The sequence below is a fragment of the Halichoeres trimaculatus genome, unplaced genomic scaffold, assembly GCF_033239565.1.
Source record: "Halichoeres trimaculatus isolate MK-OKI-2021-1 unplaced genomic scaffold, fHalTri1.1 fHalTri1_scaffold_22, whole genome shotgun sequence".
In the NCBI taxonomy this organism is placed as follows: domain Eukaryota; kingdom Metazoa; phylum Chordata; class Actinopteri; order Labriformes; family Labridae; genus Halichoeres; species Halichoeres trimaculatus.
This window is the reverse complement of record NW_027437200.1, coordinates 1,380,976-1,408,871: the sequence shown is the minus strand read 5'-3', so window position 1 is coordinate 1,408,871 and position 27,896 is coordinate 1,380,976. Positions and strand designations below refer to the sequence as shown.

The following is a 27,896-nucleotide window of genomic DNA, read 5'->3' as shown; positions in this document are numbered from 1 at the left end:
TGATGACACAAGGATCCTTTCTTTTTATTGGAGTAATCTGATAAAGCAGCTCCTCCTCTGTGATGTCAGTTAGTCACACAACCACCACCGAGGGATACACCCACCAAGAGCCGAGCATAAATACAGCTCCCTACTAGCTCTGGCTAACTTGACTGAGTGCTGAATGCAGGGACTCTGCTCTGCTGAGCAGCTCGGCTTTACATGGTGAATTAGCAGTTGATACACTGTAGTTTTAGCAGACGTCGTAACACTTGTGAGACTGTGAAATTTGCATGCTTGTTCTGACATGCACTGTGAACCTGGACCACAATAATGCTGCGGTAATAACATAGTGAGGAACTGACGGTAGAGGCGATCTTTAGTCTACACTTTCAGCATGATGGATAAAACAGACAGAGAAAAGTGAAGGAGCAGGATGGAGCCCTGTTGTAGAAAGAGTTTATTGGTGAAGTCTGCCTATATTTCCACGTATAAACTATACATGTTACAGTACCGCTTTGACTCACCACACTGAAGCGTCCTGAGATGATCTGTGTCCAGGTGGATTTTCTTCCTCCTGAGCTGCAGAACCGTCCGGGTCTGACTCAAAGGACGTATCCTACACTCTGCTATTTTATTAGTGCTATCAATGCCTTATGGTGAAGTTTTGGCAAACAGCAAACTCGCTCGGTCTGCCCCATTCAATGTGGCGATTTTGTAAATACTGCCATGCTGCAAAAACTGCCCCCTGGCTCTACCCCCTCCGCCCCTCTGATAGAACTGACCAATCAGAGCACAAAGGGCTGTGACGTTGCACGGTTACTGGAGGTCATTCTGGAAACGGAGCGTTTCAACGAGATCTTCAGAATGGCCTAAAATGAGGATATTGAGAACACTATTGTGGGGCAATGAAGGAACTAAATGACTTGTACTGAGGGCAGAAATGCTTTACAGGCATCCTAGTCTGGCATAGTGAAAAGGAGAAACAAGCATGATATGTCCACTTTAAGTTCTCATTTAGATCTCATAAAGATCATGTTAAAGTATTCTGAGGATCTAGCAAATATCTCATGAAAATCTCATAATGATCTTGTGATTTTTCTGGTGATGATATTGTGAAGTTTGTGAAGATCATGTTAAGATTTTGCAACGATCTTGTTACGATATTTTTACAACTGTCCATCAATTTTGCGATATACCCCTTCAGGATCTAGTTGCAATCTCTTGAAGATTTTGTGCCAATCTTGAGCACATCTGGTGATGATCCTATGTCGCTATTTTAGATCTTGTTAAAATCTTGAGAAGGTTTTGTGATGACCGACAATCTTGAGAATATCTCCTCAGAGACTCACCAAGATTCCTGAAAGGAAGATCCTGTAAAGTTCTTGTTAAGATGTCTTGAAGGTCTCACAAGGATCTGGAAAATATTGCGTGAAGATTTCGTGATGAGCATGTGGTGACTGCCCGACAATCTCTTTCCATCTCAACCATCTGGATCTTGCTAAGATCTCTTGAGGATCTTGTGACGCTCTGGTGGCATTTTTTATGAAATCTTGTTCAGATCTTAGGAAGATTTTGTGTTATTTCTTTTGAATATCTGCTCATTTTCCTGAACTTTCAGCACTGTTACTTTGTTTAAATCATGTAAAATGAGAATACCTCCTTAACCCAACAAGCATGTCGGTGAGATTCTGTTTGTTCACTTTAATAATGAGAGCTCTAACACTCATTTCATTTCAGAAAATGTCTTTTTTGGAGCTGGATGTCAGATTTCTCTTCCCTGAAATATCCTCCTCTAAATCCTTGGTCACACTCCGCCTGATCTGCCTGTGACAGAGAGACAAAGTTAGACCATTTATCCTGGATAATGGGCGCAGAGTTTCCCCTCAGCATGCACGCGCTGTAACTCAGCGTGAATTTACTGCTGCTAACTGTTTTATCGCTCTGAGGAAGTTTTTACAGCTCTTTGGAGAGCCAGGACTCATCTTTATCTGCGACAATCCAAGACTGTTAGTGGTGACTTAAGCTATTTAGAGCAGATTGATTAAATATTAATGCTCTCCCTCTCACCTCTGCTCCTGCTGTCTGTCTCTGCTCTTTGGCTCCTCAGCGTGCCCAATCTGAACAGTGACCTGTTTGATCTTCAGCCGGCCTTCATCCCCGCTGTGCAGAGCACTCCTTCAATCTCCACCGCCAACAGTGCCTGGGGAGGTGAGCTACCTACACACACACACACACACACACACACACACACACACACACACACACACACACACACACACACACACACCTGCTTTAGCACGCAGGGACTCAGACATGACAAGACAGATGTCTCCATACCTGCAAACTGAGATAAACACTCGAAAATCAAAGTCAGAGCATCATTTTCAGCCCGTGTTCTCCCTCAGACCTATACCTCACACGTCCATCCATCCATCCATTCATGATGTTTTTCATTTAACCCATTCATCCTCCCACCATCATCCCTCCATCCTCCTAAAACTGATGTTGCAGGCCCCTGTCAGTGAATCCTGTGCAGAGAGTTGGTGAAACTAAACTGTAAATACACCCAGCGTTATGTAGTGATAATAAATCCAGTGTGTCCAAGCTCCAGTTGCAGGAAGAATCACCCACTTTTTCTTTCTTTTGTTGTTGGAGGAGATGAAATATTCCTGCAGCTTCTGTAACTCTCTCTCTATCTGAGGAAAAAGTGACATTTCAGCTCAGATTTGATGAGTAGCTCAAAGATACAACAGGAGAAGTGTTAGTGGAGTATGAGCAGCTTTAATACGGCGGTTTAAAGTGAGGAAGACCTTGTTTAAGTGCATCCTGTGTTATTTCACTCAGAACTAAAGTTCAGTCTGTGGCTGCAAACCAGTGAGATGAGGTAAAGGAAAAAGCAGATGATTTCAATTTGGGATTTAGCTTTAGTAATAAAGTTGAAATTTGATGTAATGCAACCTGGAGTCCATCGGTGGAAGGTTGGAGTTAGATTAGGTAGTTTGCATCACTCTGAAAGTCGTTTTTGTTCATTTTTTTAGTGCAAAGATTTTCAGCAAGTGAGATTTTCATCTGTTAAAGACAGAAGAAGGAGATATTTGTTAAAAAATAAACTTACATAGGAGGAATGAATTTCTACACTGGGGCACCAAAATCGACAGGAGCAGGAAACTAAGCTGGAGCTTCAAAAACATGGAGTTAATTATTTGAATGAAGTAACTGAAGCCAGAGCAGTAGTTTTAAGTGTTAAGTGCTAAGCTTACTCAGGGGTTACCAAACATTTTAGCCCGCTAGGACCAACAAATTTAGAACCTTGGCTTATTGGGAGAGAATCAGTCTACCTGATCTTTAACAAAAAAAACAGATCAAGCATTTTCTGTTTGCATGGTTTAGATCAAATTTAACTCCTGTTTATCTTTAGGTTAAGCCATACTGACCTACTTTTGACTGTAGCTTCATATTTGACCAAGTTTGAAAAGTTACAAAAAATGTTTTTTAAGCACAGAAGTACTCAGTACAGATTTAGGGATAGAAACCTGATCAGAGATACTGTCCATCTTTCCATTTTCTTTACCACTTATCCTGTTCAGGGTCGCAGGTGGCTGGAGCCTATCCCAGCTGTCATTGGGCGAGAGGGTTACACCCTGGACTGGTCGCCAGCCAATCACAGGGCTCAGAGATACTAAAGAGACCCAAAGAAGATACCAAGAATAGAATATACTTTAGGATAAACACTGAACTAAGTGAACAAGAAATATCTGAAAGCATGAAAGAGAATTCAAAGACAAGATACAACAAAGGACGTGTTGTAATTTAAAAAAACAAGATACCAACATACACCAATGCAAGATAATAAAAATAACAGAATATAATAGAAAGTTCTAAAAATGAGAAAAAAACAAGATATTGTGAAATTAAAATGATGCAGATGCAGAACATGATTTCAGAAAATGCAATAAAACAAATCTAACATAGCCAGACACTGAAACTACTCCAAAAGGAGATACTTAAAAACATGATGATAATAGAAATTAACACATAATCTCAAAATAAATTAGCACAAGATAAAAACAAAAAAATATACCAAAAAGTTCTTAGAGGGATAAAATAAGAGACTTAAATATAACACAAGATACAAAAGAATGAGGGTGATGGAAAACAGAACAAGATTTAAAAAATGCCAAGAAAACATACTATTTATAAGTCAGAATCTGAAAAATCTAAAAAGAGACACTCATAAACATGATGAAAGCAGTACCAAAACAAGAAACCAAAATATGAAAAAAACAAATTTAAGTATGGAAATAAGACACTTTACTATCCCAAAGCAAGACGGTAAAAGAATTTAAAGATACAATACCAAACAGAGAAACAAATTGCAGATTCCAAAATTCAAGATGCCAAAATTCACCAACGCTAGATCGTAAAAAAACAACAAAATAAACAACAAAATAAACCAAAAAGTTTTGGAAATGATCAAAACAAGATACTTTTATGTACCAAGGCAAGATACTAAAGGATCAACTTGATCCTAATTCAGAACAAAATTGTCAAATCACAAATGTCAATTAAACAAACTATAACAAAGCCAGACCCCTAACAGGATTCCAAAATGCCAACATAGAATTCACATTTTTTAAACAAGATACCAAAATATACCAAAGCAAAACAGTAGTTGATCCAAAAGACGGAAAAGCAATCACAAAGTAACAAATAAACCAGGATACCAAAAGAAAAGACCAATCAAGATCCTCCAAAACACCAAAGAAGACAAAAAAATCCCAAAACAAGTAACCAAAGATGTTTGTGTTGAAGTGCTGCTGGTACACCAGTTTGTATCAGCTATATCTAATCTCTGCCGTGTCTCCATCATCCCTCTAAACCTGTTTCCTGGAAGTCTCCCTGCAGCAGCCACATCATATTTATTTATAGCCGCTACGTTGAAGCGTCTCTTGTGTTTTTTGTCTTGTTCTGCGGTGTCCACAAAGACGTCCGCTCTCCGAGGCTCCACACTCTAATCCCCAGCAGGGATGTGGATGAAGACAGAAAAACAAAAGGTGTACGGCTGGATTTTCCTCCCCTGAAAGCTCGACATTCCCCGCAGCCTGAGCACAATCCCACGTTACCAAGCAACAACAATGGCAGCACGCAGCAGACTTTAATGTCCGTGTTCCTAATCAAATGGGATTAGTTTGGTGGGAGGTGTTGGAGTCCTGAAGTGTAGCAGCCTTAATCACAATCTGATGTTTAAATCTGGACCAGTGGCACTGTTATCTCACACACACTTTGAAAGGGTTTGTTAACAAGTCTAACTGCATCCCTCAGGATTGGAGCGCCAGCCTCTGCAGCAGACCGCCCCGGCCATGACCGTAGATTTTGATGCTGTGTTTGGAAATAAGACAACGCCAAGCAACAACGGCACACAACCTGCAGCCGGTAAAGCCTGCTCGGTCTGACTGTCCAGACGGAGAAACTAAAAACCTTCTGGCTTTGCTGGCAGCACAAGCGTAGCACTGTACTAACTCTCCCTCTCTGCTGCTGCTGGTGGCATGTTTCCAGCTCCTCAGCTCTTTCTTACACACCTTTCTAATTCTTGCTGATAATCTCTGAGCCTGTTACGTCTCTGGTTGTGTTTAGGAACAACTTTCCATTCATAAAAAAGTTAAATGTGATAAACAAAGGGCAGGAATCCTCTCCTGTTGCGGCGTTGCAGCCCGCTCCGCTAACAGCTCTGGGCTGATGTCTGAAGTGGAGCAGGTCTGGGACTCTGGCTCTGAGCCCTCTTATTAGCTTACTTTCTTTTAACCTCTCAGCAACTGACACGATCAATCACAGCGCTCTTTTGGGTCTGGAGACACTCCTGCAAAGCACATAATTCTAAGACATGGTGAGTTATCGACAGCTCCAGAGGCGCGGCAGATAAGAGCGCCTACCTGCAGAGGTCATCTGAAGACTATTTTTATCATGAAGGGAGAGCAGAGAGTTCAGAGCCAAGACTGCAACAGCTCAGAGAAAGTTAGACTGATGGCACTTTATACTTTTCAGCTTTGATTTCTAAATCATTCAAAAGAGAGTCCCTGTGTCGTATGCTCCATCAAAGACATGAGATGTTACCAGGAAACCATGAGAAGCCTGTTAGCCAGCTGTGCTGTGCCCACATGTTCCTCCTTTATGATGCAGTCACTTGACACCAGAGGAGCTGTGGCATCAGCCAGCTCCTGTTTTCTGTCGTGACAGCTAGTCATGACTAATGCTGAGCAGGAAGGACACAGAGCGCTCTAATTAGTCGTTGGCAACCCAGTCGCAAAAAGAAAGAAGTCTCCAAACTGATCTTGTTTTACGTTTGCATTTTTGGAGTCTGTTTTTTGGTTTCTTCCTTGGAGTTTTTACAGTATTCTGTTGCATTTCAGTTTCTCATTTTGGAATATTTATTGTTTTCCTTTGGTATATTAAGGTATCTTGTTTCTACAGTTTTAGGTCTTTGGGTGTATTTTGGTGTCTTGTTTTGGGAGCGCTGTACATCATGATTTTAAGAATCTTCTTTTGGAATATTTTAAATGTCTGGCTTTGTTACACTTTGTTTCATTGGCATTTTCCGTTATCTTATTCTGTATTTGAATCTTTTTATTAAGTGTCTTGCTGTAGTATATTTACATGTCTTGTCTTGATCAGTTTTAGAACTTTTTGCTATATTTAGTAGTTTTTATTCACTTGCGTTGGTGTACTTTGGTGTTTTTTTAATTTTCAAAATGTGATTCTTTTGGAAAGGTGACTCTGAATTCTCTTTCTGTCTGGCTTTGGGATATTTTGGCCACTTGTTTGGAGGTTTCTTGACATCTTGTTTGGTTTGCATTGCACTATTAACCATTTTGGTATATTGTTTCGGCACTTTTGGAATCTGATTTTGGCAGCTTAGTTTCTTGTTTATGCATATTTTTTACAACATCTTCTTTGGATTTTTTACTGGGTGTTTAATAATCTTGTTGAGGCATTGTCAGTGTCATGTTTTAATATATATAAAGGTATCTTGTTTTCATCTTTATCACATCATAAAACTTTGTAAAGATGCTGTGAGGAGGATCTTTTGAATTGCACTCTCTCACCACCTTCTGGCCCAGAGTCTCACACACACTGTCGTAAATGACTTTTAGCCTGTAGGTGTGTGTTTGTTTTAGAACTAAATGGAGATCTGATCAGAGGTAGTTTAATTTGTTGAAGTCAACTTTTCACTGAATACAACACGCCGAGGTTAGGTTTTTATCAGAACAGTTACGTAGAGCTATGGTTTGAAATGTGACACCCCTCAAACGTGAGTCTGTGCAGTACGTCAGTAGCCAGCTAAATGTAGCGCTAATAATAGCCTAGTGCTATAGTGTATCCATAGGCTAACATGACAACAAGCTGACTGTCAGTTCATACAGTAGTTTAGTAGCCGTCCATATATTCCTCTGACAGCCCAGTGCTCTAAGATATATCTGTAAAGTTTAACGTGAATAGCTACAAAAATATGAGCTACGAAGCATCTTGAATTAACCTGTAACCTGTAATATTGGTGCTGATAATCTCATTTTAAAGTGTGGATTACGATCAGGCATACATCTAGAAGAGAGACTTTTACAAGATCACTTAGAAATTCTTCATAGGAACTCTAATGTCATGCTTTAGTGTATATGCTTCATTTTGCTTTTGTAACTTCAAAAACTTTGTGTAAGTCTCAGTATCTTGGTTTGGTAGCTTAAGTGTGTTTTTGCATCTTGCTTCGGCACTTTCTTGGTATTTTCTTTTGGTCTTTGTAGCATCTTTTTTCCTTTTGGGCATTTGTTAGAGTGGGTTTTTTTTGTATTTGTGTTGTACTTTTTAGATTTTTTGTTTTTATAGATTCTTTTCTTTTCCATTAGCACACATCAGCACCTCAGATCCCCCCAAGTGGAAAATGGAGCCTCAGTTGAGTCAGAAGTTGGATCTTTTTGAGTTTGTTTGTCAGAGATCCTATCATTGTCTTTATCTCTTCTTTTGATGGGCTCCAGGCTCACTGACTCATGATCTTCATGCTCCATCAGGCAGAACGTACCAAGAGAAAGAGATTCCACTGCGTCCTTGGTTTTCATCATTTAATGGTTATACTGGGGCAGAAATTAGAAATACTTAAAGGGTGGTATTTTAAAGTTAATTAGAGGAAATGTTCCAGATTTAATCTGCAGATTATCAATCATAAACCTGAGGAATCTGAAAACCCTCGGCTTCCTCCTGATGCCTTTCTGTCACTTTATCATCATGGCACAGATTAAAAGCTGTGTTTGCTCAGCTGTAGCAGTTCTTCCTCAAACATTTGTCAGATAGAGTCAATGTTTAAGGAGTCAGAGTGCAGATTGCGTTCAGGGCCCACTGGTTTTCTCGCTCTAATCTTGTTTAACCCGTGGCTGTTTTCTGCTCTGCTTGGAGGGAACAGTTGGAGGCTCTGGTGTGCCGCCTGGCTTTGGCTTTGGCTGCTCTGACTTCTGTCTATTAATAGTTCCTGTGTGTCGAAGCTGCCGCTACAACTACCAATACACCATCTGGACCACTGGCAGCATGTCACAAAAATCTGTGTGTGTTCATGTGTGTGTGTTAACGTGCGTGTGTGTCCACATGTGTCGTCATATTTGCTGGTGTTTGTTTCTGAGCATGTCCACATCTGCTCACACCCTGTCTGTCATTTCTCCATCCCATCTGTCTGCTTCTGTTTGTCTCTTTTTGTTTGTTGCTCATCACACCTTTCCCACCTCCTCCTCCTCCTCCTCCTCCTCCTCCTCCTCCTCCCTCTCCCTCTGTTTATTTCATCTCTCTCTATCTGCTTCATCGTCTCTCCATCACACATCAAAGACAAGAATCACTCAGGCAACTCCTTTCCATCTGCTCCCCTCCTCCTCGTGTTCTCCCTGCTCTGTCTTACTCCTTCGTCCTCCTCCTCCTCACTTTCTGTTCTTTATCTGATGTTTTTTTGGCTGATATCTCACTCTGTTTGGGCTTTGAGGATCAGAGAGTTAAAGTCACGTTTCTCTTTTCTGTATTAAGCTTCTTTCTTAAAGGTAAAGCACTGTTTCCATTCATGTTGATAAACTTTCTAATTTCCTATCAGGGGGATTTGCTGTCATTTCTGGCAGCCGTTGTAATTACTTTTGACAACTTTCCTGGAATAACATTCTGCTTTGGTTTCATTGAAATGACAAATTGCTGTGTCTCTCCACCCATGTGTTAACCTGTATTTATATTTTTACACTAACCTTTCATTGCAATCACTACTTTTTCTTTTTCTTTATGGACATTTTTTCTATCTTGCCCTTGGGGCTACTTTCAGGCATCCGAATTAGTTTCTAAATCACTTCTCCTTATGGAGGGGGTATTGTGCTTGTTTTAGTCTTCATCCTGTCCCTCTGGTGCCCCCCATAGCATCATTTACAGCTAAAATCAAATCCCTCTTTTTCTTTCCCTTGTATAATAGAAAACCATTCTTTCGTTTTAGCTGTTGTTCCTTTAAGGCTCTAAGCTCCACAAACTCCCTTCACTCTGATTGGCTGGCCTTCTGACAGCCTAGCTATGAGCAGACCTTGGTGTTTGAGGCCCATCCCTCCAACATATGAACATTCAGAGCTTTGAAATTCTGCACATGCTGGGTCTGAACATCCAACATTAGTACTTAGTATTTGTGTTTACAATTTGGGAAAGGTTTATACCCCTCTTTAAAGTCAAGAAGTCACTTTTTTACAGGGTCAGTATCACAACAACAAAAGTCATTTAAAGGGATCTTTAAGTCATTAGGTGACTTATTTTTAAATAACAAGTCTAAAACCCCCTTTATGTTCTTTAAAACCAACCAGAGCATCATCGCTCCCATTTAACAAGAGCTCTTTAAATTACTGCAACCCCTCAACCATTTGGGCAAGATAGAATATGTAAACAGCTCCTTAGAGAAGAGAATACAAGCTTCACAGTGATATCTGAGCTATTACGTCAATGTAAAGGAATCCATGTGCAACGACGATCCAATCACAGGTGACACAAGCGGTTCTCATTACTGTAAGTCTTCAAATATTTGGGCAAGAGAAATTCAGATTTCATGGAACTCAAATGGTTCCTGGAAGAAGAGAAGTTGAGCTTTACGGGCATGATCTCTGCCTCTTTTAAGGCAAAAAAAAGGTGTGAAACTTGCACAGTGCTGTTGGCCTAGCATTTGAAGCATGTGCCCCATGTACAGAGACACTAGACCTCCAGGCTGCGATCGCTGGCTCAACTCCTCCAAAACACAAGTTTCATAATAAATTGCAATACATGCAAGCGAGTCAGTGAGATTTATGTAATGCAACACGCAGGCATCTGATTCGTATAGATGTAAAAACTGTCTTCATGGCAGCGTAGGTAGACTTTTCCAGGCAGTAACAAAGTCTTTCACATCTGTGAAGGTCAGAATAAAAAGCCTTTAACTGAACCAATAAATGAATCCAGCAGTCTGAAAAAAGGCTTAAGCTAATCCAATCCCTCTAAACGTTTGGCTTATTTAGCAAAAACGAAGCCCTCTGCTGTCTTTTTGGAATTGAACCCTCAACGTGGATTTGTTCCCCTCCCCCCTTTGATCTTAAACTATCGACTGTCAGATCTTTCCCTGAACCACCTAAGCTAACGCTGAAAGCATTATCCCCCATGTTCAATACAATTCTCCATGCTGGCTTCATCTCCTTCTCTTCTTCTTCTTCTTCTTCTTCTTCTTCTTCTTCTTCTTCTTCTTCTTCTTCTTCTTCTTCTTCTTCTTCTTCTTCTTCTTCTTCTTCCTCTTCTTCTTCTTCTGTGTGTGTTTCTCCTCCCTCTGTCCAGCTCTCTGTCTCACCCTGCCCCCTCGAGCTCTCTTGGTTAAGTTTAATTCAGAGGGATTTACTGACAGGCCAAGTGAAGAAACATGAAATCACCCACGTCCCTCACGTCTTTTCTTAAAGTTGTAACAATAAGGAAAAGATAGTGGTGACTTTTTTCACTCTCTTCGTTCGTTTTGTTTCCCCCTCTGTCTGTTTTTTTCTCTCTCATCTGCTTGGCTAGCAGGAAAAGTGTTTTCTGAATCTCTTGTGTCAGCACCGCTGTCAGACCTACGCTCTGCTTCCTAACTAAATATTATTCCGCCCTCTTTTTTTCCCACCATCAGCTGCTTCTCTTCCTTTCTCTGCCTTTCTCCTCCTCCTCCTTCTCTGTGTTGTTACAGAAACACAGAGTATGTTTACAGCAGTTGTCTCTCACTTTAGTTCCACATTTTATTTCTGCTTCTCCATGTTTTCATGTTTCATCCTCCAAAAGTCATCAGGTCAAAGAAACAGTGTGTAAAATCAAATACTCAGCAAGCAGGTGACTGGAAATGTCACAGATCATGCTTTGTACGAGGAGCTGAATACCAATGAATATCATCACACCGTCATGAGTCTTCCTGCAGAGTAACACTGAGCCATTAGCCTGATGATTGCTGTTATGTGAGGTAGTTAACAGAAGCACTTTTATTTGTAGGAGAACAGGAAATGGACGTCATTTGCGTCAAAAAGACATGCACAAACAGTTTTCACACACACACACACACACACAAACACGTCTAAAAGGGATCACATGATGGCTGCAGACACATAAATCAGTGGCCTTTAGAACAAGTGGAGAGTGGAGGTAAATCCTGAAAATAGAGTGGAGATAACAGTTAACAGAGAAATTAAGATTGATATTATCGATGTCCAACTCAGCGATATTTGACTGACAGAAATGCCGAGGGGACGTTTGTCACACAAAGCAGGAGCTTCCTTTCACTTTTTCACCATCTTGTTTTTTTTTAATACAACATGAACACAGTTTATGCACAGCTCACAGTGTGCAGTTTCTCTAAAACCAAGGTCCTAGATTGAATTAAAACCCGACTTAATAACTCAGTCTTCATTCTCTAGTCTTCAGACTTGGGGGAACAACCCTCAAAGCGAACTTAGGAAAACTGGAGTTGTGTACCACTGTTTTAAAACCAGGTTGTAAAATGATTTCAAAATTAAAATAAACAATAAAAAAGAATCAGACAATTTAAAAAGACAGAAAACCACCACCAAAATAAAAAGAAATAAATAATTAAAGTTGAATAAAAACATGGCTCCATGTTTTTGACTTAGACACTTTTTCCTTCAATTATCGCTTAAGCACTTTTGTTTCAAGTTGGTTGGTTGATTTCTGCTCTAAAAGGAAGAAAAAGAACAGATTTATCTTGTTAAATAGAAAAAGCCTTGAATTGTCTCCTGGCTGGCTCGCCAAAAATTTAGAGGCTAGATTTTTTGTGATAGGATGAAAGACAGAGCCAGTTGGTGAATGTCAATTGGTGTAACCAATGTGTCTCATTTAAAAAAATAATAATATTGCAAGGAAATGTTACTATGAATCTGATTTAATCAGTCTACTACTACACTGTGGGGAAAAAAAAAAACCTTTGTAATGATTTTAAATCAACTGACCCAAAAATATAGTGAACATTTTGATGTCTACAGCATACTGACTCACTCAGTACAATAAACCAGACCATCACGTTTAGAAATGAAACGTTTGAAATTTATGTTGAGAAAACATTTCACAACATATGAATTATTTCATCAGTACACTGTCATAACTTTTAGGAAGGTGAATTTTTTAATACTTGTCTCACTTTTGTGCTTACACCATCTGGCAGCTTAATGGGACTGATTCTTGAATTGGTTAAAAATTGTAGAAATGTCTTAAAGAACACTATGACACCAAGAGAAATATAAACTACATTGTGATAAACATCCAACATGTTGTTTTAACAAGTTGAAGCAGATTTTTGAGACCAACCCTTATTTGTTACTGTCCCTATTGTCTGACCTTAGGATGTTCATTACAAGATTTTTTCTTTTCAAGACTATTGAGTTCAAAACTTCAAACTCGAATGTACTGTCTCTTTCAAAACAAGGTCATACAAAAGTACATTTTTTCTTGGATGGAACAGTAAATGGTTACATATTAAATAAACTCGTATCATATATGAACAACCTTGAATTTGACCGAGCAAATGTTCTTTAACCTGGCAGGTAAAGCTGATATTGGCTCCATGCTGTGCTTGACATCCACACCCACTGTGAAATATGTTAGCTACGTAGATGCCATCTGACTTTCACTCATATAGTTTGTGAATTTTTGCCATAAAGAAGAAAAAAAGCAGATTCATCCTACTAGATTGAAGAATTCTTGTTTTTCCTTCTGGCTGGCTCGTCAAAAATATAGCGTCAGGATTTTCCGTAATAATCTGACCCGAGGATTCACATCACAAGTTTCTTTTTCTTTTTCTTAAAATTCTGTTGTGATTTTTATGCCTTTGAATGGGAAGTTAGTGTCGTGTAGCTTAAGGTTTCTGGCCTCATCAGCCTAACACTGTAGCAGCTAGCTTATTGTTGAAGCCAACCCGCAGCCTCTCTCCAATATGTCACTCCCAGTTCTCTCCCTGTTTCCTGCTTTATCCACTGTCCTGTCTTGTTCCTGGTTTTGAAAGCCTAAAAGAGGTAACTCTTTAAATGACCTTCAACAGCCTTAATCAGTGTTGGTTGTTCAAAGAACCAGCTATTGTTGTGATATTACTGCTCAGAGGAAGGCTGTTGCTCATTGTTAGGTCTTCATTTCTTCAACTAATGACTTTTTTCTGCCTCCAAACTCATTCTCCAGCTAGATCTTCACTTAACTCGTTTGCTCTTTGTCTGTGTCCTAACATGTTTATGCCAACCTGCCAATATGATTTAACCAGCATTTCTTATCGAAAGACAGTTTCACAGTTTTGTGCAGCAGCTCACGCTGAGGTTGATTTCTTCCTCAGGTTTCGATGCTCTAGGTGACTTGTTGAAGCCTACGATTCCCACACACTCTGCACCTCCTCCTCCTCCTCCTCAAATGGCCATTCATCACGGAGGAAAGCTGCTAGCCAATGACCTTGACTCCTCTCTGGCCAACCTCGTGGGCAGTGAGTGTCAAGAAACACACACATATATACAGCAAAGTGTCTGAAAGAAACTGTTGTTAAAGTTTCAGTACAAGGGAAAAGTAGAAGTCAGAAAAGTGAGATATATAATGGAGAGAAACTTTTCTGTAGTTGGATTTGAGCATCTTTTGACTTGTATCATGAAGGACAGCACAAATTAACCAGCAGTTTCTGAGGCTAAAAACCTTCTTCTTTGTCTTTAATTCAACCACGATTCAGACTTCTTTCTGTCTCTGTCTCTCCTCAGATCTGCAGTTTGGTGGGACCCCCGCCAAGAAGTGAGTCTTTAAAGTTGTGATGAAACCGTCGAACATACACGCCTTTTTGCAAGCACCCCTTCCTCACGTCTACCAGCACCTAGCTGTTACTACTTAGAGTCAAAGTCCAATTAGCTATGAAGTATTTAATGTTTTCTTCTGCTCAGGTTTGTGAGAAGGTGCTTCATTTTCTGCCTCATTTTAGATTTTTTAGTCTTTAAAATTCATGATGCACCTCATGCAGAATAACAAGTTTCACGAGACAGAGAATCTACAAGTAAAAACACCAAATCTGCATTTTGATGTACGTGTGTTTGGAGGGATTAGCTTCAGGTTAGGAAAACAGAAAAGGCAGAGAGAAAGTCTGACAGCGTGCTCCTTCTGTGGCTCTCCTTTCTCCTCCAGGCCAGAGATGCAGTGGAACCAGCCTGGGGAGAAGAAGCTGACAGGGGGGCAGAACTGGCAGAATAAGACCATGTCGACCACACAGTGGGGACCCGCACCCATGGCCCCACAGCCCATGCCTGTACAACACGTGGTGAGGAGACACACACACACACACACACACACACACACAGAGCGGGGAAATATCAAGACATAGATACAGCAAGGTGTCTGAAAGTCCTGAAAAAGGTCCTAAAAGATTATTTTACCTCTTATAATGATTTTACAGCTGAGACCGTCATAAATTTAAGATATATTTACACAAAAATAATGAACTTGATTTTCTCAGAACTCTGAATTTAAAGTCAGAATGATGACTAAAGGAGGATTAAAATAAAAAAGAAATGCACTTAAAAATGTGATTTTACAAATAAAAGCTTATTTCAAGAACTTTTATTACTTTAATTTCCTGCTGCAAAATATTTCATTTATCCTAATAAAACTTTAAACACCTTGCAGACACAATACCATATCTCATTTTTTGCACACAGTAAATTCTTGTAGCATGTATTTAAATGTTCATTATTTTTATTTATTATTTTTTTTACACCTTTGGATTATTCGTTAAAGTTAGTGTGAGTGTTTAACTCTCTAGTTAAAGTATGAATGTTTCTGTAGATGATGTAGACATTACAACATAAATAAAGTGGCCTTTAATGCAAAACACTAAAATATGATAGATAATAATAAAACAAAAGTGGTTCCAGTCCCCCAAAGACACCTACCTCTTCCATATTTTATTTTTCTGTGAGGTTTTGTTTTGTATTGCTTTGTTTTGTTTGGTTGTTTTCTTTAAGTTTGTGTGGTTTCTTTTAGGTTGTTTTTTTTTTCCTTTTTTTGTCCTCTTTTCCTCTGTTGTCAGGTTTTCCTTTTTTGCCTTGTCGTCTTTTCTGTTTTTGTTTTGTCTTTTTTTGCTAATGTGCTCTTTTTCAGTATGGTTTGTACACAAAAAGGAAACAGAAATAAGACACAAATAAAATAGAAAACTCAGCCAAGAAATGAAATGATTCTAGTCTCTCAAAGATACCGACCTGATTTCCTTCTTTTTTTTTCTTTTCTTTTTTCTTCATTTTTCTTCTTTCATTTTTTTTTCAAGTTTATTTTGTTTTGTTTTGATTTGTTTTGATTTGTTTTGATCTGCATAAATCAAATAGAAAACGCAACGAGGGAACCAATATAAAATTAAAATTATACCTTTCGGTTTTCTTCTTGTTTTCCGGTTTTGTCTTCTCTTCTTCTGTTGTCATGTTTTCGTATTTTTTTGTGTCTTTTCTGTTTTTTTTTTTCTTTTTTGTTGCAGTTTTTTGTTGTGCAGAGGCCATCAAAATACTCCAATTCTGAGTGTGATGTGCCACAGGGGCTGAATCTTGAATTTGTTTAGTGACTACAGAACCGTCCTCCTTTGGAATAAAAAAAACCTTTCGATGATAGATGAAGTGTTGCCATGCCAACAGTGTTAGGTTCAGATTTATGAGGTCTCTGAGCAGCTGAAATCTCAGCTCTGCTCTGAGATTTGAACATTTAAAATTTTGGAAAAAAGAAACTTAACTTCATAAGAAATAGATTTTAAAAGAAGTAACTGTAGGTGCATAGATAGAAGTGTTTTCTGAAATCTTAAAATTTCCCTGACTCAAACTTCATGTGACATCTTTCTAACACACTGTGTGACGTTTGGTTCTTTTCATCCTCAGTCAGACTGAGGTTTGTGTGAGTGCATTGATGTGCAGCAGAATATTGCTGTGTGTGTGTGTGTGTGTGTGTGTGTGTGTGTGTGTGTGTGTGTGTGTGTGTGTGTGTGTGTGTGTGTGTGTGTGTGTGTGTGTGTGTGTGTGGGTGTGGGTGTGGGTGTGTGTGTGTGTGTGTGTGTGTGTGTGTGTGTGTGTGTGTGTGTGTGTGTGTGTGTGTGTGTGTGTGTGGGTGTGTGCTGATCCTGGCAGCTCCTGATTGTCCTCCTGATCTCTGGACAGAGTTTTCTAGCTGACGAGGACAAACTGTCACTAACCCTCCACTTCCTCTCTTCCTCTCTTCCTCCCTTCCTTTCTCTCTTTCTGTCCCTCCCTCCTTCCCTCCTGTTGCTCCTCCTCTCTTTCTTTCCTGTCCCTGGTCCTCTAACATCTGTTTTTGCACTGTCATCCCCTCGTCTTCCTTCCTGTCCTCCCTCCTCATGCCCTGTTTTGCGTTGTCATCTGTTTGTCCTGTTTCCACTCTGACATCTGCCCGTCCGTTTTTCGACCCCTTCCTTTCTATTTCTCCCTCCTCTGAACTTTTCTTCCACCTCTTTCCTCCCTCCTGCTGTCTCTTTTCTTCCTCACCTTACCGTCCTCTCTACCTCGTTTCACCCATCTTTTGCGCCCCCTTTCGTCATCTCCTCGTTTTCTTGAATCTCATCTTTCTCCCTCATTTTGTCACTTCCTCTCATCGTCTTCTCTCTCTCTCCTGTCTATCTCCATCCACCGTCTTCCTCTTCTTCTTTTTCTTCTTCTTCTGTTTTTTGTCTTCTTCCCTGGTTGCGTCCTGATGCAGAATGGAATGTTCTATACTAGTTATGTAAGTACTTTATGCCTGTTCACTCTCTGTCTCTGTCACCTCTCTCTGTCTGTTTCCTGTTGTTTTTTGTTTTTTTTGGAGAAACTTGTTGTGGTGTTTGTTCTTACACAGTTTCATCAAATAGCCCGCTCACCTCTGTGCCTCTGGCTGCTGATCTGTACCAGTTATATAAGCTCAGAGTCAACTCTGATACCAGGAAGTGAGAAACCAGTTTGACTTTAGACTCCACAGACGGTCTTTCTAAATTCAGCATGTGGCTCGTTTGGTTTCTGATCGACCCCTCGGAGTCTGGAGGAATTCCTACAAGTGCCTAATGTGTGACATTATAATAACACAGACATTAAACAGACATAGAAACACACAGAACATCTGTTAAGCTCAGTGGTTCACTCATGTGACCTGTGCACAGAGACAACAGTCCTCAAAGCAGACTGACCCTAACCCTTCAGCTCCAGTCATATCCACTGTCCTGTTTCTGAGCAAAGGTGAAAAATAAAACAATATTTTATTAGATCTGAGAAGAATAAACAATAATGTCTGGAAAAGCTGTAGAAAAATCTCAGTTTTTTAGTTCTTTGTAGTGCTATAAACAATAGTAGGAGTTAGCTGTGAACAAAGCAGGCTAATACGTGAACTCTCAGTAAATAGCCTCTAGTGGACACTTGATGAACTGCAGGATGTTGAGGGTGTCACCCCCAACTGTTGTCCAAAAAAACAGTCAGAGGTGACCCCAAAGTTTGTTTTAAAGATTGATTACCAATGCTTTGTTTTGAGCCTGAAATACAGCAGAATGGAAGACTAAGTCCTGTCTGAGTAATGTTGGCTAACAAGCAACAGAGCCTGGCCCAAAAGACATGAAACTGAACATTTTGTAGGCTTATTTTTGAAGACTGAAGTCTATAGATTGAACAGTCTGCAGAATAACAGAAAGAGGCCAAAGCAGGCTGTAATTATCATGAGTTAAGGGCTAAAAATAAGAACATAAGTCTTTTAATCCTGAACCCTGACACACAAAAGCAAAGAAGACGCTCCATAATCAAAGCTCTGTGTCCTTTACGTCCTGTTTTGGTGACATTTTACCGTCTGTAGTGTTTCACCTTTAAATCCCACACAGGAAATGCTGGTACAGGATTAATTCTGGAGCACAAACCCAAAACGATGAAGTCATTGTTCAGTCAGCAGAAGTCAAAAGTCAAATCGTGTTTGTTCAGCAGAGAACTGAGCCTTAGTTTAGCAACACGAGCAAACACAAAGAAACGCTGCCCAGAGAGGAAAAACACCAGCTCCCTGTTGTCCAGAAAAACGACCTCTTTAAGCTGTTAAAACGAAGCAGCCGTGATATATACGAGACATCACAGGTAGCAGAGGTGTCACGCACCAGGAATGATAAGTACATCAGAGAGCCTTGCCAGAAGGGCAAAGCTGCAACACTCTGCTCTGGTTTGGTGCTTAAAATGCCAGCCAGAAATCCTGCAAAGATGTTTCACTTCTTTAACCTTTACCGCAACACGCAGGTCAGGAGGGGTCAGGCTCTACGGCAGGAGGAGGAGGGGAGTCAGGGGGAGGGAGAAAAGACGACAAACTGGGGATAAAAACACTAAAACAGACAGGTGGAAGATAAGATGATCCATTGATGAAGGACGGCTGGGATGACAGTCTTTAGAAAGTGAAGGATGAACTTCAGATGTTTGTTTAATAAAGAAAGGATTCCGAGCATATTCAGGCCACATCAATAAATCTCTACCCAGGATTTGGAAAAGTAAAACCCTCCTGTGGAGAAATCAAAGTCCAGTCGTTTGGCTCCTTTCTCCTCTGGTTGGCAGTCTCTCAGAGATCCAGGTGATCGATGGTTATGATCACTTTTTACAGCCCCTTCCTGGAGGCAGGCATTAATAGCTGATGCCAGATTAGTCACAATGATCACCTCTTAAGTAGGGATGAGCGTTTTAGGCTCGAACACACCTGGGGACACTTGGGCGATTGTTCAGGCAGTCACCCTCGGAGTTCTGGGGGTCTGGCTTTCTCTGGATAACCTGCTAGTTTTCAGAGTCTCACAGTCTTCTTCCTCTGAAAAACCAGGCAGTGAAGTGTCAGATGGGTGGCAGCCACCATGTGGTAAAAGTACCACATTACAACTAGAGCCTGGTACAATACAAGAGCAAAATAGATCAGTATAAAATACACATTAAAGAGGGGGTTTGTGGGGTATTTTAGTCTGTCTTTGGTTATTTTATATATGTGTGTGTGTCCCCAAACACACACAGATACACATAGCTCCCCTCTAGTTTCTCTTCATCAACAGCACATTTTACAGAAACGCCCAAACAACACACCACCCTTTTTGAACTGCCAGGTCTGAAATAGAATGTGACTATGGACAAGACTTTTTCCATCCACTTACTGAGTCTTTGAAGAAAAGGATGAAGAGACATGGGATCTGCTCAGATGGATAAATGTAAAAAATATATACATATCAGTGTAATGTCACTTATGGAGCATCCTAGTTTTTCTCTCTCCGGTGTTTGCATAAAACCTTATTTCAGCCTCTGCCTGAAACATTTCATTTTAAGCAGCCGCCACTTTAAGACTCCCAGCTCCACAAACCCCCTTCACTTTGATTGGAGGCCTGTTGGGGACAAAGGTATGAGTGTAGACCACGGCTCTAGATTAACACCCACCAATCCGCCAAATGAGGGTGAAAATTTAATTTGGTTGGTATTATAAAAACTCACTAGCCATCCTTGGCCAGTGAAAAATGAGGCACTGCAGCCATCTATTTCACAGCATGCATGAGCGTGGTTTCTATGGGAACGCAACCGTGGAGAGTTGCATCACACATCTTGTACACAGACTCTCTCCAGGTGAGCGGGATGTGTCAGTGGCCCTCTCCCCCTTTCTTCATGGTGTTTTCACCAAAACAAAGTGTGACAGCAGTAGCACAACAATAAACAACAGTCTAAGAACAACAGTTTAATTTATTTAATTGGCGCAAGAAAAATTTGGCTAATGGAAATTCTGATTGGCTGATAACTTGAGAAACATATTCGTCACACTGGCAGGTGATCAAAAGAGCTAACTCAGGCCCCGTTTACACGACGCCGAAAACGGTCGATTCCGCAAACATTTCGTTGCGTTTTGGCCTTCCGTTTAGACGAGACCACGTTGCGTTTTCAGTGAAAACGCAAACTTTTGAAAACGCTCCCCAGAGTGGAAAGATCTGAATCCGCTCCTCCATCCAGCTTCGTGTAAACACAGAGCGGAGCGTCTCAGGGTGAAACGCTGACGTCACCGCATGCGCACTCGCAGTTTCAGGTGAAGGCTCCGCGCTCAGCCACATTTCCAGTTGAGCCAGTAGTTGGCGGTAATGTGCGTTATGGTTGGATTGCCGACCGTCTCACACAACAAAACGGCAGAAAAAGAAAGAACAGAAGAGGAGACTTCTCCTCCTGGAGTCGTATGAACGCGGATCGTTTTCACGCCGTCCTCATGTAAACGCGGGTGGCTTTTGAAAACCCAAAGGAAGAATCGTTGCGGGAGTCTCCGTGTAAACGGGGCCTTAGAGCCCTGGTGTAGAGCTTGGTGTTTGAGGCCCTGCCCCTCTGACATGCCATAAACCAGTTAGGAGATTCTGATAGGTTGACCTTGTCAATTCAGCAAGCCTTGTGAGGATCTTGATGGATCTGGTTAATATGTCATAAAGATCTTGTTAATAAAATCTTGTTAGTCTTGTTAAAATGTCATGATGATCTTGTAAAGATCTGGTTAATAAGTCATGATGATGTCATAAAGATTTAGTTAATATGTCATGATGATCTTGTAAAGATTTAGTTGTGGTAAAGATCTTCTTAATATACCGTGATGATCTTGTTAAGATCTTGTAAATATACCATGATGATCTTGTAAAGATTTTGTCAATATGTCGTCAAGATCACGTGAAGACCTGTTTAAGGTCTTGTGAAAATCACTCCAAGATCTTGTGAATAGCTCGTTATGATTCTGTCAGTATCTTGAGAAGGCCTATATCAGAATTCCCAACAACCCCGCAAAGATCTCACAAAGCTCTTACTAAGATCTTGCAAAGGACTTGCAGGAACTGGTAAAGACCTTGTCAATATATTTTGTGAATAACTCAAGAATATCTTGCAACAGTATTATAAGGATACTTTAGGTGAAGTTCTCATTACGCTTTTGCAAAGATCTTGTGAATAACTCCTTAGGCAGAAACCCTCTTTGACTTTCTATGTAGGGATCAGGAGACTCAGAGTTGCGCTAACATCCTCTATGTTGTTTAATTTGCTGAATCAGAGGCTCACTGGGTATTTTTGCCACACTGTCAACAGGCAGAGTTGAAGTTCCAGTTTTCCCCAGTTGATATGGCCTTTGAGATATTTGATGTTGCCTCTGCTGCTGGGTGACTGTTAAATGATTGTTGTTATTGTGTCTTTGACCAAACAGTGTTTAACACAGCATGGTAATGATGCTTCATTAAAAGAGCAGTAATCAAAGCCTAATGTGCTGCTGTTATTTCATCCTTAGAAGGTAAAACCTGCTTTAGTGTCCCCTGATTGATATACTTCATCATATTCTGACTGCTGCGCTGATTTAACACGCCTAATTACTGCTGAATGAAGCTTTTTTATTTACACACATCGTTACTACAGCTGCTCAGTCCAGGATCTGTTATATTTCTGCTGTGATTGAAGCTTTATGAAACTGTGTGAGCTAATAATTCCTGAGTTGTCTCATTTACAATGATGGATTGGGTCAGTGAAGGCAGCAGTGTGTTTCTGAAAGCAGTTTTTGATGGAGTTTTGAAAACAGAGCGAGTCAGGGTGAGTGGGCCGACCTGCAGAGTTAAAACACCTGACTGCAGCAAACTCTGGACGGCTGGAGACCGGTTCTTAGAAAAACTTCATGAATTAGTGATAAAATCTTTGACTCATCGTACGCTCAGTTTGAACAGACACTCGTGCACCTTTCAGATGCTTGCTGATGGAGAAGTGAGCATCTTCTCTCTGAATCTCCTGAACTGGTTTTCCTGCGGGGCGTTCACTGACACCGCGGCTCTCATAAATTACAGACGCGTGCAGCAGAGATCTTCCGCTTTCCTTTGAGAAGGATGTGCGTGGGTTATAAACAACAGCAACAAATTGCCTGTCACGTTGAATTTGAAGCCCGTTCAGGCGGAGTGGATTTGATTTGTGGAGTGAGGAGGGCAGGTCTGAACACCGTCCTACTGAGCCTCCTCTTTTAAATGATCTCTCCCAGCGGGACTCCTCTAAGTACCTCTGCTGCATGCTGTGCTGCTGCACTCCTGATGTTCACACACTTTATCAGCATTAAACGCATTCTCCTCGACCCTACATCACACTGTGTGTGCTTTATTTATCACGTTCACACACACACACATCCACACACACGGACCAGATGTTTGTCTGAGGACAGACAGGGAGATATCTGAATTTCCCTCTCTGCTACAGTAGCTTTCCAAGTGAACAGGCTAATGTTTGCTGGACTTTTCCGTGTTTTCTACCTGCTGTAACCTGAATGTTTCTCCCATGCAGGCTCCAGCTCCCATGGCTTTTCCCATGACCACACCGCAAGTGCCTGTGTATGGAATGGTGAGTGTGCAGAAACCATTAAGTGGATCCAGTCAGACCTCTTGTGCCTTTGCATACAGTCTAGAGATTCTCTTCTCACTTTGCTATCCCCATGTTGCACCAGATTGATGCTAAACCTGCAACAGAGGGCTCAATTACAGTGTTTAACTACATTATCTGCCTCATTACTATCAGGATATTGGCTTATTTGATGTATGTGCGTCCCCAAACACACACTGCACCCACAGCTTTCCTCTCTGTATACACACAGCAGTGTATCCCCCTTCTCCTCTTGATATTTCATCCCCATGTGGACAAGACTTACTGAGGACAAACACCATCAGGATCACTTCTTAACAGGAAGAGGAGACAATCTGTGATCTACTGTGATCAATAAACCTACATTAAATACATGCATCAATCACTTTCATGATTCACAGCTTTGAAAAAAAAATCTCTCACTGGTGGTTTAGAAAACCAGCATTTCAGCCTCTGTATAAAACACAAGATAAGACCAACATACTGAGTGGGCAGAGGAGAATGACAGAGATGGAGCATGAAGTGACCCTCTGCTTCTTCAGAAAAAGCTGAGACATTAAATCTAAAGTTTGTTGTTCCTGTGTAGACTTTTATTTTGTTGAATGTTGGATGTCAGATAGTGTTTGGTGGAGTTTTCAGAGCTGTTGTTGAGAGTGGTGAGTTAGGTCATATCGACCTATGCTGCTTTGAGCGCCACCTTCTGGCAGTTTAAGAGCTTAAACTGTTTTACCTGGTATCTTCCTGCAGTAGTCAACATATGCTCTGCAGGGTTGTATACATGCAGCTTGCTCACCTCCGAAAGTGCAAATCATGTGTTAAGTACTTAAGTTCTGAAGGGACTTGGCTTAGCCTGTATTCTGTCCCTCTGGGGCCTCTGTAGTATCTTTACATGATATACAGCTCCTTCTGGTGTTTTTGAAAACCCTTATTCCTGCTTCATTTAAGCTGCTGTCACTTTAAGACACCTTTCACTCTAATTGGCCAGCACTCTGCTGCCGTCTGTAGGCAGTGGAGCCATGGGCCGCCCTCAGTGTTTGAGGTCCCAACCCTCTGACATGTTAAGAACCAGATAAAGGATCTTTATGTGATAGCCTTTGGTATTATTTTTAGAGTTTTTTTTATCTGTGCACAGACAGATTCAGAGATTTCTGCAACATATGGATATCTAGAGGTTTGAAAATCTGCACACACTCACTCTGAATATCCAGGATTAGTACTTTAAAGTCATGTGTAAGATATGACAAGGCAGAGTACCCCTCTTTAAGTTTTGAGGAAGAGATCAGCAGCTTTATTTCAGCTCTCTCTCAGCCTTCTTCTTTTTCATTATCCTGCTATTTGAATCTGCTTTAATCTTGTCTGAACCACCCTCCTCTCTGTTTCTCTCTGTCTGTTCAGGTCCCTCCCCAGATGGGTCAGATGGGCGGGGTACCAGTGATGGCTCCACAGCCAATGATGTACAACCAGCCTGTCCTCAGACCCACCAACCCCTTCGCACCCATGCCCGGAGCCCAGGTCGGTTCACATCTACACAAGTCCTAAAACAACACCCTGTTTCCTTTATTTGGACACAATCTTTGAAATCTATCATCGAAAAATTCAATCTTTCCAATCCTCAACAAGGTTGAGAGCAACTGCAACACAGCAACTGTACATTTTGTGATCTGTCAAGGAGTGATTCAAAAGAGAAAAGAAGTTTATAAATGCAGATTTGCTGAAAGAATGAACAGGACAGCCAACGTTTAATTTTGATTTGGAGTTTTGGAGACCTTAGGTGGACAATTTAAAAGTTTACATCTTGTTTAACTCAAAACTGTTTCTTTTCCTTTCTCTGAATGAACCTCATTTCTATGCATGGGTAAAAACAATGAGAATAAACCACTCATCTCCTTCTCTGGCCTTTGTTTTCTGTAGATGCAGTTTATGTAAACCAGTCAGGGGTGAAGCAGAGTGCCAAAAGCGACAAACAAACAAAAAAGGCAGAAGATAACACACGAGGGGACGGATGGGATGGACGGAGGATTGATGTGATGGAGCTAAAACGACTAAGAGACTGACAAAGTAACCAACCAACACCAAAAACAGAGGGAAGAAGAGGAGAAGAAGAAGACAGAGGAGGAGGAATGGAGGGTGGCGATGATGTCATTCTGGCTGGTTGTTGTCTGAAACAACTTCTTGCATACATATTTGTGTGTGTGTGTGTGTGTTTGTGTGTGTGTTGCTGATTTCTGTTACTGTCTGATTTGTGTTCTAAATTCTCTGGATGGAGGGAAGTTTCAGGAGAACGATTTCTGACGAGCGAGAAAGAAGCGGAGAGGAAAGATGAGGAGAGTGACGAAGCTTGTGAGAGCGTTGCTGCAGATTTAGCTTTATTTCAAACTGGTGCTATTTTGTCCTCTCCGGGCTACCATGTGGTGCCGCTAACGAGGCGACAAGTGTTTGTTAAACATGTGTAAGAGTGTAAGTGCTTGAAAGTTGTTCCAGACAACACCCGAACACCCACCTCCTCCATCCCCTTCATCTGCGTCCATGATTGTCCAATCAGCAGGAGGCTTTCAGATCGTCTCCAGTGTTTTTTGTGGTTTTTCGCTCTTTTTGGAGATCTTTGTATTTTTCGATCTGATTTTTTCTGCAGCCTCTCCTGAATGTTACTGGGGCTTGTACAGCGGTTTGTTAAACCATTTGTTCATAGTAGCTCAATGTTTGTTGTTAGTCTTTGTTAGCCGTACTGCGTCGAAGCAACAGATACACATATGGGAAACAGGGTTAGCGCTAACAATCAGCTAGCATTGGGGACTTAATTTTTTGTCAATATTTGCTGAAGTTATTCCTCCGGCCTGGTCACAAAAGAAAGAAGTCTGTCAAAAAAAAAAACAAAGAAAAAAACGTGCCAAACAAAAATCTATTTCCATGACTAGCTTGTAGCTACTTTAGCTGTTAAGCTAGCTGCTAAAAGGGATACAACTCTCGTAAAAATGTCTACTTACTGTTTCTGTCACCTCTCCCTGGATTTTCCCTCCAAAGGTTGTACATTTAAGGTAATACAGAGTTATTAACAGGAGGGAAGAGGACTATCCAGCTAGCTAGTGTTCTAACTAGCGAACTATCCAGAATCTCTTTTAGCTTGGTCACCAACGAAACAACAAGTTGACACAGTTCAGTCCAAAAATGCTTCAATCTGCAGCCCATTCCTCTCTTTTTTTAGCAGTGTCTACTCTAGAGAGAAGAGCTAAATAGAGCTACTGGTGCTAGCTTTCTTTTGCTGAAGGCTTAGCACTCTGAAGTTAGCTTTCTTTTCTGTGCAGTAAAAGCACCACTGTTACAAAGTTAGCTTGGTGGCTAACGGAACAATAAGATCTCATGCTTCAGTCAAAAGATGCTTCAATCTATTCAATTCCTCTCTTGTAGAGCAGCGTATGCTCCAAAGAGAGATGCTAAATAGAGCTAGTGGTGCTAGCTTTTTTTTGGGGGGGGGACTCATTCTTGAAAGTTGAGCCCTGTAGTAACCTCAAAGCTGTCACAAAAGAAGTTAGGGGGCAAGAAATACCCAGATTTTCTTTACCCTGGTGAAAAAAAACTATTTTTGCCATGAAATTTGTTTTTCACATTTTTTAAACAGTTATGTGACCAGGCAAGTACCAAAACTCCTCATCTGGACAGGATTTCACAGGTGCTACTCTCAGAAGAGAGTACTACGTTGTGCTAAAGAGACACCAGGGTGTTTCAAGTGTAATTAGCCTGTTAGCTGCCTGTTAGCTTCTCGCTAGCCCTGGTTTAACCTTGTGTGTTTCTGTTCTTCGCGTCCTCCTCAGCTCACCAGTCAGATTCAGACGTTAGAGGTTTCTAGAATAAGAGCTTTCTTCATCAGGTCTACCCTACAGCAGGTCCACATAACGTGCCAACGATTGACGACAGCAGCACTGAGCGGGTGATTAAAACATTACTGAATTCACTTTAAATTGCACTGAATCAAAGAGAGTGGCTTTAAGTGAGACTGTCTGCACACAGAGCCAAATGACACTGAACGTTTGGCGTCACCCATCATTTGGGGGGAACAAATTCGACTCCTGTAAAAGGTCACAGCCATTCCTCAGCCAAAGCATCCTTCGCCGTGAGTTTGACTGTTGGGTAAACGTGTGCATATATGCATTTTTACCGTGTGTTCACGTGTGTGCTTACACATCAATGTGCTCGTTTTTTCATTGAGGGCTATTTTTCAGAGGGTCAAATTGTGTCAAATCTCGAGCCAAATGTGAGCCTGCGAGTTTGACGCCAAAAAATGTGCTTGTTTTGTTTTTGTAAAAATCCAATTTTGTTGCAAAATGCACAGGCAAAAATTTTGCACTGAAGTGACTATCCTGCCGTTTGGAGCTGTCGCCGGCTCAGTATTCTGGCTCAAAAAGGTTGAGAAAAGATTCGAAGTTTGTAGAAATTATTTGAGTTTTTACGAGAAGAAGTTTGTCTAATCTACCAGCCACTGTGGCAGGTAACGAAACTTATTTTCCTGCCGTTCTAAGAACTTGAACTTTTTGTAGTCCCATCCCTGGTCCCGCTCCAGTGTCTTTACCCCATCATCACCGATGGTCCAGCTTCAATCTCTAGAATCTCGCTTCTCAACTCTGTCTAGTTGGTCTATCTCTAGGATGCTTTCTTAGCTTGCTTCGTCACTGTTTGGTGTGTAGATATGTAAAAAAATAGTAATAATAACCAGTTTCTGTCTAGATCGTCTCCACCCAGTCATCACTGTCGCTGTTGGATAGATATTGCTCTTAGATGCTTCTTGTCACAGTCTTGTGTTAGCCTAGCATTTTGTCATAGTATCCTCCAGCGGTAGGTAGGTCTGTGGTCGGTCAATCGGTTGGTCGGTTTCCCGCCTCGTCCTCACCCCTGCCAGCATCTCGTAACTAAAGCTCTTCTATCTCTCTTGGTGTCTGTCTTTTAGCTGTAGACGGAACCTTCCAGAGGCTCTCGGGCTCAGGCTTTGTGGTTCGCTTTTTCGCTAGGTAGAGT

General features: G+C 41.0%; 1 protein-coding gene across 6 annotated transcripts in view; it reads left to right on the top strand.

Annotated features, from left to right (window-relative positions):
- Window positions 1-25,884, top strand: part of LOC141811042 (phosphatidylinositol-binding clathrin assembly protein) — a 104,602-nt gene extending 78,718 nt beyond the window's left edge. For 4 of the 6 annotated variants that reach the window (XM_074698894.1, XM_074698893.1, XM_074698891.1 and 1 more), the window contains 9 exons: window positions 2,090-2,190; window positions 5,305-5,415; window positions 13,841-13,984; window positions 14,250-14,280; window positions 14,665-14,797; window positions 17,227-17,250; window positions 22,815-22,871; window positions 24,285-24,401; window positions 24,801-25,884. In XM_074698894.1, coding sequence (XP_074554995.1) covers window positions 2,090-2,190; window positions 5,305-5,415; window positions 13,841-13,984; window positions 14,250-14,280; window positions 14,665-14,797; window positions 17,227-17,250; window positions 22,815-22,871; window positions 24,285-24,401; window positions 24,801-24,815 — 733 coding nt within the window. In that variant the 3' untranslated portion in view covers window positions 24,816-25,884. The remainder of the gene's footprint in view (window positions 1-2,089; window positions 2,191-5,304; window positions 5,416-13,840; window positions 13,985-14,249; window positions 14,281-14,664; window positions 14,798-17,226; window positions 17,251-22,814; window positions 22,872-24,284; window positions 24,402-24,800) is intronic. The other 2 variants (XM_074698895.1, XM_074698892.1) reach the window with 2 other exon arrangements.
- Window positions 25,885-27,896: the final 2,012 nt, after the last annotated feature.